Source organism: Otolemur garnettii, unplaced genomic scaffold (genome assembly GCF_000181295.1).
Source record: "Otolemur garnettii isolate 467f Iridium unplaced genomic scaffold, OtoGar3 scaffold00137, whole genome shotgun sequence".
Lineage (NCBI taxonomy): Eukaryota > Metazoa > Chordata > Mammalia > Primates > Galagidae > Otolemur > Otolemur garnettii.
In genome coordinates this window covers 424848-437471 of record NW_003852532.1, presented here as the reverse complement: position 1 = coordinate 437471, position 12624 = coordinate 424848, and the positions used below count along the sequence as shown (strand labels likewise).

Sequence of the window (12624 nt, the reverse complement as noted above, 5' to 3'; positions counted from 1 at the left end):
AAAAAAAAAAAAAAAAATTACAACACAAGAACAGTAAGTTCTCTGGCAGAACATATTTACACCAAACAATTACTACCATGTAGTGCTCATATTTTTCAAAGTTACATTTTTTATCCATTTATGTCCTAATTCAAATTTTCTCATTGAGGGAGATTTCACTGTATTTATTAGTACTTGTAAGTGAAAAATACAAATCATTCTGTTGGGTATCTCAAAGTTTATGGTAAGTTTAGAGTCTTATTATAAGATGATGCTTTCCATTAAGTGAATGATACCTTTTTATAACCACCATTAGTAAGCTGATGCACACAAAACCATCCTATATTGGTGTCAAACTAAAAACTGACTGAATCCTCAACCTAAGTCATTCCATTACCTTTCCTGTACTTATAACCTTTCCTACATATTACTATTTCAAAATACTTTTTTAAAAATGTGGGAGTTGCACAAATCCCCCTGCCAAAATATCTCAGTACTTACGTGGTCACAATTACATTGTAATCTTCGTATCTACTATGAATGTTGAATCGAATTTGTTTACGTTCTTCTTGAGAACCTACGATTTAAAAACAAAACAGACACTTTGATTATATTCATTGTATTTTACTACATTTTAACTTTAAAGAAGTTCCCAATGTTAAAAGCAGAATTAGATACACTTACCATAGTAACAGAGCACCTTTAAAGTGGGGCACCATAAATTAACTTCCCTTAACCAGTTATCTAAGAAACAAAAGAGATATTATTTGCATCTGTTACAATAGGGTATATTCATGCCATTAAGTTAACATTACAAAGCATGACAAGTTCTGTTCAGAAATTTTTATAAAATATAAGCAACGATTCTGTTTTTATCACAGATCCTTCATGGTAATTATCCTTTGTGGGGCAGGTGAGGTGGCTCACACCTGTAATCCTAGCACTCTGGGAGGCCAAGGCCTGAACGTGGATTGCTCGAGCTCAGGAGTTCAAGATCAGCCTGAGCAAGAGTGAGACCCTGTCTCTACTAAAAATAGAAAAACTAGCTCAGCGTCATGGTGGGCAACTGTAGTCCCAGCTACTCAGGAGGCTGAGGCATGAGGATTGCTTGGACCCAAGAATCTGAGGTTGCTGTGAGCTATGACGACACCACAGCATCTACCCAGGAAGACAGAGTTAGACTCTGTCTGGAAAACAGAAAAACAGTACATTATCCTTTATGACTAAAATCATCTTGAGGTTTTGATGAGGCTTCAAAATGAAAGGCATAGGACCAACTACTAAATTTACAGGTGATTAACTTCCAATTTTCCCAGGTATAAATATTTCCCTCCTCTAACTTCGACATCCAATAAACTGAGAAAAAATGTTGTGGGGGACGCCAAGAGTCAGATGACCTCTGAGCAAGATGATCTGCAGCTGAGGGGTGGACCCTTGGGCCATTTGTCCACAGGTGCTCCTTGTGGAAGAAGAGCCTAAGCCTTCAGCATGTAGTCATTTGTGTTGTATGGTCTCAATAAAAGGCTAGTGCGGAGGTTGTTCGGGGCTACCCTGCTAAGAAGGGCTAGACTGCCTCCTACAAGCCTGTACTTCTAAACCGTGTCATGCCTGGTTCCTTCCTGCTGTGATCGAGACCAGGGCCACAAGGGCCCAAGGGGTTGCAACAAAATGTGGCAGTAATTTGAGTATAATTATATATTTTCTGATACAATAAATGTTTGCTTTGTTATAAATTTAAAAGTACTAAAATAAATGATCCTATCAATAAATGATCTATGATGGTTTAAAAACTGAATAAGTGACTTACATTTGAGTTTTCTTTTAAATGACTGACAATACAAACACACATACATGTATATACACAAGGGAGAAAAGTATTAATATAAGGACACGATAAAAAAGTAACATTCGTACATAAGAAACATTATCCACAAAAGTAAGAAACCATGACCACCCCCCACAAACATCCCTATGCACTCTCTTCTGCCTATATAAAATACTATAAAGTCAAATACAGTTGTCCCCAGTATTACAAACCTATGGTGGAGGCTGGAACAACGATCAAATGAGGACCATTATTACCCTGTTGATAGAGGTATGCCAGAAATGCAATGGCTTGAATAGTTTTTCCGAGGCCCTAAAATTAAAAGTTTGAAAGATAGTACACGAAATTTAAAAATAAACAGAACAAATAAATATGTGAAAATACAAAGAGAAACAGAACATTTCTGTGCTGTATTCAATTTTTGATTTTTTATAATCTAATTCTATAAAAATTCCTACTATGATCTCGTCCAAATGCTGCTATAACTTACTTTAATTAGCATGATAGATCTTAATGGCTAAATTCATTCATAACATAGAAATATGGAAGATTTTGTGCACTGCATAGAAAGGATACAACTTTGGTTCTTTCTTATATATAGCCAACATTTAATACATACTGGATGTACAGAAGATGATGTCCCTGATGAAGTGGAGGTAAACATACCCTACTCTGTTATCCAGCAATTTCACTCTTAGGAATATCATCAAGAGATATGAGAGCATAGGTCCACAAAGGACTTAAGTAAAAATGTTCATGTTTTATCTCAGTAGTCAAACATCAGAATTAACCTAAATATCTGTCAACATTAGAATGGATAAACAAATGCAGCATATTTATATCATGTACTATCATACAATAGGCCAACAAAGAACATGAAATGCTGATAATATGTGTAAGACCCCAGATGAATCTCAGTAACATTATGTTCCACCAAATGAACGACATCCAAGTTGTATATACTATATAATCAGAAAAAATTAATCTATGATGTCAGCACAGTGGTGGTGGTAATGACAGGAAAACACAAATGGGGGACTTTCTGGGATGATGGAAATGTTGCTACATTTGGGGGTCAAATGGGTGTACATATAATGTAAAAGGTCACTAAACTGTACACTTGTGCATTTTACTGCAAGTAAATTACCCATCAATAAATACTGGTATTATGGCTACTAAGGATAGTTAGCTCCAAAGAGGAATTAAACATCACTCAACTGTCATGGAATGAATTGTGTATTCTCCCCCTGCCTGTGTCCTAATCCCTAATATGACTGCATTTCAAGATAGGGCTTGTAAACTAGGCATGTTGGCCTGTCCTAATAATCCCAGTACTTTGGGAGGCCAAAGTGGGAAGATTGCTTGAGCCCAGACCACTGTAGGCGACATAGTGAGATCTCGTCTCCACAAAAAATAAAAACATGAGCTGGATATGGTGGTGTTCAGCTACTTGGGAGGCTGGGGCAGAATTGCTTGAGTCCAGAAGTTTGAGGTTACAATGAGCAATGATCACACCACTGGTTGTGACAGAAAGACTATCTTTAAAAAAAAAAAAAAAAGGTGAAAGATGGTTTTAAGAAGGAAATTGAGATTAAATGAGATCATGAGGGTGGGGTCCTAAGCCAGTATGACCAGTGTCATTGTAAGGAGAGATACACATAAACACACACACCACCCACAAAGGCCATATGAGGACATGAAGAAAATTGCCTTCAAGCCAAAGAGGCCTTGGCCAGGCACGGTGGCTCACACCTGTAATACTAGCACTCTAAGAGGCCAAGGCAGGTAGATTGCTTGAGCTCACAGAGTTAAGACCAGCCTGAGCAACAGTGAGACCCCGTTTCTAAAAAATAGCCAGGCGTTGTGAAGGGTGCCTGTAATCCCAGCTACTAGGGAGGCTGAAGCAAGAAGATCACTTGAGCCCAAGAGTCTGAGGTTGCTGTGAGCTAGGAGCCAGGCACTCTACTGAGGGTGACAAAGTAAGACTATCTCCAAAAAAAAGAAGAGGCCTTAGGGAGTAATCCAACTGATAATACCTCAATCTTAGACTTTGTGCCTCTCAATTTGGAAAAAATAAGTTTGCTTAAGCCAGTTATTTTGTGCCATTTTAGAATGGCATCTCTACTCATTAAGCCAACTTAAAAATATTGTGCTTTACAGGATATAAAATTAATTTAACATAAGACATACTTCACTTAATACCAAACACAATTTTACAATATAGAAACTATCTCAATTTTATTAACATTACTCCTGAGAGCTCAAGCCACCTGGTAAGGATCAGATAGTCCATGAAAGGTGAAACTGGGACCCAAAACCTATGTCTGCTTTCCAAGCCACACAGTTATGCAGCTATAAGGCCATAACTGCAGTGCTACATGTTCTATATGTAATTTTTATAGGTATTTTGAAATCCTGTATATCTGACTCACTTTTTGATTAGGCCAGTGCCTCATCCATCCATCAAAGCACTTTTTTCTAGGATTAGTTTGTGAAGTTAATTGTCAGGCCTCGCATGATGACAGCTCTGATAGTCACTCCAGAAAGAGTTCCAAAATTGCTTTGAAGTGCTAGGCACTGGCGTCAGTTCAGAGCTTCCCAGAGAGAGTACTTTGAAGGTGACCCTAGTGATATTCAGCAATGAGCTATGTAGCATCTTTTCTAGGGTTCCAGGGTTCTGAGTTCACAAGCTTACTTGCTTGACCTGACCGCATATGTGTCTGCCAGTGTTAAGATTACTTTCCTAGAAGCTAATTAGTGAACAAGTATTGTGTCTTTGCTAATTTTTATTTTTGGAATTTGATAAAGTATAATATATATGTATTAGATAAATATTTTCTCTATTCAACGTAACTCATTGTGAGTATATACTTTTTAAAAGTATAGCTGAAGATAACATTAAATTAAAGGTCAAGTTTCCACATGATAACAACTAGACTGGCTATAACAAACTTCCTAAACTTGCTTTAAGCAAATGTAATTTGGGAAAGAAGAAACTGGAGAGATCTCTAATAAAAATAAAATAACTGAGGCTTGGCTTGGGCCTGTAGCACAGTGATAACGGTGCCAGAAGGCTAGCGGGTTAAACCCAACCCAAACCATCTAAACAACAATGACAAATGCAACAAAATATAACCAGGCTTAAAAAATAAATAAATAAGATAGAAAAAATAAATAAAAGACTGAAATGATTTTACTAATTCACATATATATGTATGAATTTATTTACTGACAGTTTGAGATTAAATGGGGTCATGACGTTAAACTAAAATTTAAAATGCAGCTATAGAAAAAAGAACATGCAATGTAAAACTCACACTCAGTATTACATATATTTACATGTATGTGTGCACATATGCATACACATACACACTTACAGAAGAAAATTCTAGAAAGATGGACAACAAACTAAAGATTAGTTCTAAGTGGTAGGATCATTGATGCCTTTCATTTAAATTTTTTTCTTATTGATTTTTATGTAAAACCTAATTTTTAATGCATGAATTTATTACTTTGATAATCAGAAAAACACATCTATTTTCATTCTGGGGAAGAGTGAGTAGAAGAAAACCAACAGGCTTCTGAAAACACAGCAGATGAGAAAATGTAAGACACTCAGGTGGGAACAGTTAACTACAGCAGAAAGGAAAAATGTTTTAATGACAGCAAGGATACCTGTTAATGACATCTTGAATAACAAATCTTAGAAACAGTACACTTACCATCTCATCTGCCAAAATGCCATTAAGTCCATGTTTATGTACCAATGCCAGCCAATTCAAACCAACCTTCTGATAGGGCTTGAGTGACAAACTGGTAAAGAGAGAGTTAAAAAGTATTATAGATTAAATTTCTACTAGTTTTCTGAAATGAAATTCTGGTTTACAATGCATATAATAAATGAAATGCTTAGGTCCAACCTTACCTTTGAACTTACTGTTAAGAGCTATGTACACCTACTTCATAAATGAACCCCAAACATAATAATTTTCTTTTCTTCTCAAACTTTATTTTGTATTTGTTTATGATTGTGGTACTAAGAACCAAATATTCCCATATTTGGTCGTAAGGTAATGCTACCAAATAAAACTCCATAAATTAGAATATGATTTATTATAACACATTACTAAGCTAATATTAATACCAGATAATTAAAATGTATGGATTTGAGTTTTATCACATTAGGGCATTTAAACTATTAGGAAAAAAACACAAACATAATTTGCTACTTTGGACAGGCTGGTTTAATAAACATTTTCTGAATGCATGCCAATCACCCTAATGTCAGTGGGATGCATAATTCTGGAATGCTCACGTATATATTTATGTGTGCACTACGAACAAATGCAAGCTTGCCAGACATCAATGAACATTAGTGAGTAGAAAGCAGCATGCAAGAGTCAACAATCTTATTTAATTTGGATATACATAAACAAATACCTGGGAATGACTTGTTGGGAGGTTAATGTGGGAACATTACAAGGGATAAAAACAAATTTTTTCTAAAAGTTAAAGTGGTTGTCAGGCATTGTGCCTCATGCCTGTAATCCTAACATTCTGTGAGGACCAGGCAGGTGGATCGCTTGGGCTTAGGCAGGAATGAGACCACGTCTCTACTAAAAATAGAAAAGCTAGCTGGACATTGTGGGGGACACCTGTAGTCCCAGCTACTTGGGAGGCTAAGACATGAGTATCGCCCAACCCAATAGTTTGAGGCTGCTGTCAACTATGACTATTGACTCTCCCCAGGATCAGAGTGAGACTCTATCTCTAAATAAATAAATAAGATTTAAAAAGTAATAGCAGTTAGTATTTACTGGATACCGATTATATACAGACACATGGATATTTTTCAAGTGCTACCTCATTCAGCATTGTAAACATCCCATAAAGTACCTATTATCATTTTAACAGATTAAAAAACTGAGGCTGAGTTTAGCCTCACTTTAGCTACAAAGTCTTATGGCTCAGACTTTAATTCAGGGTATCTATTTCATTCGAAACCCTATTCTTATATTCACTAGAATAGCATATACAAATGTAAAAACCTAGGAGAAGGCCATGCCTCTCATTCTCCAACTTTAATCCTGCCCCCTTAATTTCCTCACATAACTTCTATAAACAGGGAAAAGGTGTGGACCTAGCTGTAAGAGACAGTGGGGGCGGTGCCTGTGGTTCAGTGGGTAGGGCACTGGCCCCATATACAAAGGGTGGCAGGTTCTAACCCAGCCCCAGCCAAACTGCAACAAAAAAAAAATAGCTAGGCTTTGTTGTGGGCACCTGTAGTCCCAGCTACTTGGGAGGCTGAGGCAAGAGAATCGCTTAAGCCCAAGAGTTTGAGGTTGCTGAGAGCTTTGACATCACCGCAATCCACCAAGGGTGACACAGTGAGACTCTGTCTCAATAAATAGATAGACAGATAAATAAATAAATAAAAAGGTCTTTTGCCTTCTTAGTCTACTAAGTCTATGCTACTATAAAAGTAATGATAAACAGAACATATTATCACAGTATTTGAGTTCTGGATCCAAATCCAAAAGTATTTCTTCTACTATGGTAGTGGTGAAAGTAAATGCTAATATTGGGATATTTACCACATTCCACAATATGCTATAGGCTTTGTAAGCATTCTTATTTTAATTATAAGGTAGATAATCATCCCCGTTTCATAGATGAGAAGTTTACTGGTATTCAGAGAAGTTAAGAAACCTGCCCATGGTCATATAGCTAACCAAATCCATATCTGTATCTGTAGCAGTAGAATCAGAATGCAATTCACATCTGATCCAGAGCTCAGCCCTTAACCACTAAACAGCAAAAATAAAAATTTCTCTCTCTGACTCCCCCCACCCCACAGTCAACACTGAGTTATTATTATTCTATGTCCATCCTCATGTTTCAGCCATCTTATACATATAAGGTTCATATTTCGTGAAAATGTGAACTTAATAAGGAAATTTTACAATGAAACTTAAATAAGGGAGGCATATCACATCAATTTAAGTAAATCTAACAGCCCACATACCATCCCAATGTACAACCTATCACAAACAGTCAAGAAATACACAAAAATCACTGAACCTCTTCATTCCAATAAAGATTGAAAAGAGTCTGCCAAATTCTTCTTATATATCTTATTTTTGTAAGTGATGAGGAAAATTTAAAAAGCTCTTTTACAGAGAAATTTTCATTTAAATAAAATTGCTTAAAGATGTTTTATCAGAACATTAAGCAGCTCTATTATATTGAAATAGGTTTTATATTATATATTATACATATTTAATATATAATTATATATTATATATTTATTTAGATGTGTGTTAGATCTGTCTACATTACAAGTAGCTTTCTCTTGTATATATATATTATATTATATATACATATCAGAACATTAAGCAGCTCTATTATATTGAAATAGGTTTTATATTATATTATATATATATTTATATTACATTATATTTATTTAGGTGTGTGTTAGATCTGTCTACATTACAAGTAGCTTTCTCTTTCTAAGTATTATAAATCCTGCCCACTGTAGATTCTTCAGAATATGAAAGGATCAATGAAAATGCAGTTTTGATAGACTCTTTGCACCCAAATCTACCCAATTTATTTATCATGACAAATTTTAGAAACAGGGTACTTACACTCTTTTCTAGCAGGTTCTAATATCTAGATGCTATGTAATTATACTTCTCCTTTTATTTTGACACTCTACAGTTTCCTAAGAATTTTTGTAACTGAATATAAACCCAAACCATCAATTTACTATTAAAAAGATAGGGATCTGGTCAGGTTTTCTGAATCAGTATAGTGTTTTCGACAAAATATGAAAATATCTCTAAACTGAAATTTTCTTACCTATGAAGGCAAAAAAAAAAAAGATTTAAAGATTTTCTGAGATCATGGAAGTAAAGGAGGCAGCAGGTTATTTTGAAGTTACTTGTTAAGAAAAACAAAAGGAAAAAAAAAATCCTTCCAGATAGTTACTATGATTTCTTTACAGTATAAAAATTAAATTATGTTTAAATCTGTCAGAGAAGATAGTTTTGAAATTATTTTCAAAAGTTTAGAAAGGCCTGAAATAGAAACAAACAGGAGTACATATAATGTGCTAAATTTGAGTTTAAAATGCAGGAATACAAAGCTAGAGAGGCTGGTTTGCAGTAGTACTTAAAAAACCAGATTAGAGACGCTGAATGACTCAAAGTTTAAGTTCTACAGGTGTGACATGACTGCAGAAAATACTACTACGACATTAGTTTGTACTCATAGGGATATTAAAACTAAAACATACACATCCTGGCTCGGTGCCTATAGCCAGTCATATACACCGAGGGTGGCGGGTTTGAACCTGGGCCAGCTAACCAACGACAACTGCAACAAAAAATAGCTGGGTGCTTTTTCAGGCGCCCGCAGTCCCAACTACTTAGGAGACTGAGACAAGAGATCGCTTAAGCCCAACAGTTTGAGGTTGCTAATGAGTTTTGTCGCCACAGCACTCTAACAGGGGCAAGATAGTGAGACAATGTCTCAAAAACAAAATAAAATAAAACATATACATCCTAATACTTAAGAGTTAGTAATACTGCCTGTGCATTACTGATTTGCACTCACAACAGCGTCTAATGGACTCATAGCTCTTGTTTAGGAACAAGACAAGAAACCATACTGTCAAGTTCAGGATGAACAAGATCAAAAGAACCGTGGCAGACTTAACCCAGAAAAGACAGGATACACACGATTAAATATATTGTATTTTGAACATGTGCAAAATCTTTTCAGCTAAAGCAGATTAAAGATAACTTTTAGATTAATTGCCAGAACTTTCGATAAAGTTCTGTCTGTAGTAGAGAATAAAACAGGAACGCTATTGCAGGTTTGTTTTCCCCCTTTCCCTTACTGTATTACATTTTAACTTTAGGTAATTTTAATTTTGACATTTTAAAATTAAAGATTATGAATGCAATAGTTTAAGTATACATCAGACATTTCATTTTTGCTTGCAAAGACTTCATTCTTAAGGAGTTCCGAAATGTCGGTATTTTTAAAGGCAAATTTTCTTCTGTTATAAGCCACATCAATTTGTAATAGAAAACTAAATAGTTAACATTTATTTTGCTTCAAAGTAAACTCTGCTAGAAAGAATTTGTTCTGTTAAGAGAAAGATGCATGACTGGCTATTCACCGGGATAGTCGAATATTTTTCTCTGTGCTAATAAATCCATTCCCAAGGCAAGGCAACAACTTTGAATGTCCACCTGCTAAGGATCCACAATGCCTGGCTAGTACACCAAGTAAAAATTGCTTGAGCAACTCTTACCTTGGCTGAATAAAAACCAAAACAAATTCCACTCCCTAAAAGTGCACTTAAACTCTAAAGAGGCTATCCATGGATGTTTTAGAAGGTGTATTTTGGATCAGATCCAACAAGCACTTCAAAAAAAATTTTTTTCCTCATCTATTAAATACTTCATTAAAAATAATCCTCAGTCTAATGGAAAGGACAGTTTATTACCTGGTCATACTATTTCCAAGTAACAGGTCTTTGCGAATGTGGGTTTAAGAGAAAAAATTTTAAAGTGATGCAATAAAGATTTGATTTTTAAAAATCCAAATTATGATAAAGTAGACTCAACTGGGTAAGTCTTGTAGAGTGAAGAACTCCCCACATCCATTGCTGGAGAACAAGAAGCAGCAGCTCCAACTACACTTTTAGGAGATGAAATTGCTGATATAGTTCTTTCTATGCAACACAGAAAAGAGCTTCTTTGTGGGAACTGCATCACGTTTCCCTACACCATCCCATAGCACCCTAGAAGGGCACAGAAAAGATTGTAGCTTACTATTAAAGGCCAGTAACCAGATCTTCCTTTTTATAATAACTTGATTTTTAATAATCAACCAATGATCAGCAAATATGCTTTGATCATTAACTTAAAAAAAATCAAAGTAAATAAAATCAACTACGGTAATTAATTTTACTGAGATCCTACTGCTAATTTTATTAAGGTACCTATGAGAAATATTCTGAACAGGCATAACTCATTTTTAAAGCTGCATAACACTGCAAAGTATGGATATGCCATAATTCATTCCAATTATTCACTGATTTTAGTAACTTGAATTTCCATGTTTTTGCCACTACAAATAACACCATAATATTAATAATTTTATGTATTTTTTTAAAAAGGAAGATTTCTGAATAGTTCTGTGTCTGCAAACTACTTAAAAACCAACATACTTTTAAAGAAAGTTCAAAACAATTTCCTCCACCCCAACCCACTCGACACCATGCAAAAATGTGGGTGTTCACAATTACAAAAATCCATTTAATATGTACTGGCCACTGGACAATGTTTAGCGTTTATTTTTCACGAGGATTCTGAGAAGGCATTTCATTGAGAGTAGCAATTTTGGGTAATATGTATAGTTATAGAACTTATTTAATGGAATTATCTATCCTCTCCCTTTTCTACATGTTTCTACCCCAAAAGAATATTTTTAAAATCTGGGCTTTTCAAAACATTGAAAACATTTCATCACACTGCATTTTATTTATAATTTAAAAGAAAATGGGTTAAGACAGAAATTTTAACACTAATGAAATTAAGCAGCTGACATTTTCTGAAGCACTGAGTTTATGTATGTATTTGGGGAGCTAAAATCACCTTTAAGTTTCTGTGATTATATATGATTATCTGTTATCAAACAAAGAAGACACATATTATATAAGATTGTGCGATTTACGCCCTTTAATTTATAATTTTATGAAAGAATAAACTATCCTAGATTTCAGGGGTGGAGGAAGAAATCTATGAAAAATAATTCCTACACCACATATGTGCCTTTATAGAAAACCTCGTGGTGCTCTTCTAACATTAGCTGCTGGATCACTTTCTGGGCACAATATAGAAATAAGTACAGATATTTTATATAACTGAGATACAATAATGAAAAAGTATGTTCAACAGTATTACCTTTGGTTTAGAATCGACGGCTGTTCTACGTTCCATCCACTTCCATTTCCAGTGAGCATGGTGACTTGTTTGGTCAGTTTATTTGAAATGTCTTCACATTTGTTCATAAGCCTGATCACTACATCCCTTTCTTGGATCAGTGTTTTACAGTTCCATATCAAATCTTCTGATAAGCCATTAGTTTTGGACATCTTTGTGAACTAGGACATGAAAAGAAGAGCAATTTTAACAGTTCAGATCACTAAGCGGAAATGCAAACTCAATTTCTTTCTTTATGAGAAAAAAAGGTTTGGTAATTTAAAGTTTTACAAATGAATTTAATCAAGTGCTATAAGAATCTGATTCTTCATATCCACATTCGAATTCACGTTTTACTTTGGACTCATTATGTAAAAATAAAATTATTTCTTTCCCTCCAAAATGTATAATCTGAAGCTTGTTACCCTGACCCTGGCAGCTGAGAAACATTAACCAAAAATTGTTACTATCTCCTATTAAGGTTTGTTTCTTCAAGATCTTGAAGTTACATTTTTCTATTATCAAAGAGCACCAAATGTATAGCTGCATACCTGATCTTTTGTTTACATTGTTTCTTATGACTATTACATATTAAGATTAATCTTCCTTAAACATATTTTCCCATATTTATCATTAAGTGCAGACACTTAAGTTTTCAAAACTTTCATCCCTTGATATTTTACCCCTATAATATTACTTAGAAAAACAGTACATGAATCAAAAGTTGACTACGACCAATGCAATAATTAGATAAAACTTGAAAAACCAATTTCAAAGTATCTGTATAAATGGTTTTGGTGAAAGCTCCACACTTGATCTTAC

General features: G+C 34.7%; 1 protein-coding gene across 1 annotated transcript in view; it reads right to left on the bottom strand.

The window, feature by feature from the left end:
• The window catches only part of SMARCAD1 (SWI/SNF-related, matrix-associated actin-dependent regulator of chromatin, subfamily a, containing DEAD/H box 1), an 89297-nt gene that overhangs the window by 15913 nt on the left and 60760 nt on the right, over positions 1-12624 (bottom strand). Inside the window, exons 10-14 of the mRNA XM_012810555.2 lie at positions 11785-11984; positions 5527-5617; positions 2017-2116; positions 664-723; positions 481-556 (exon numbers count right to left, since the gene is read on the bottom strand). Coding sequence (XP_012666009.1) covers positions 481-556; positions 664-723; positions 2017-2116; positions 5527-5617; positions 11785-11984 — 527 coding nt within the window. The remainder of the gene's footprint in view (positions 1-480; positions 557-663; positions 724-2016; positions 2117-5526; positions 5618-11784; positions 11985-12624) is intronic.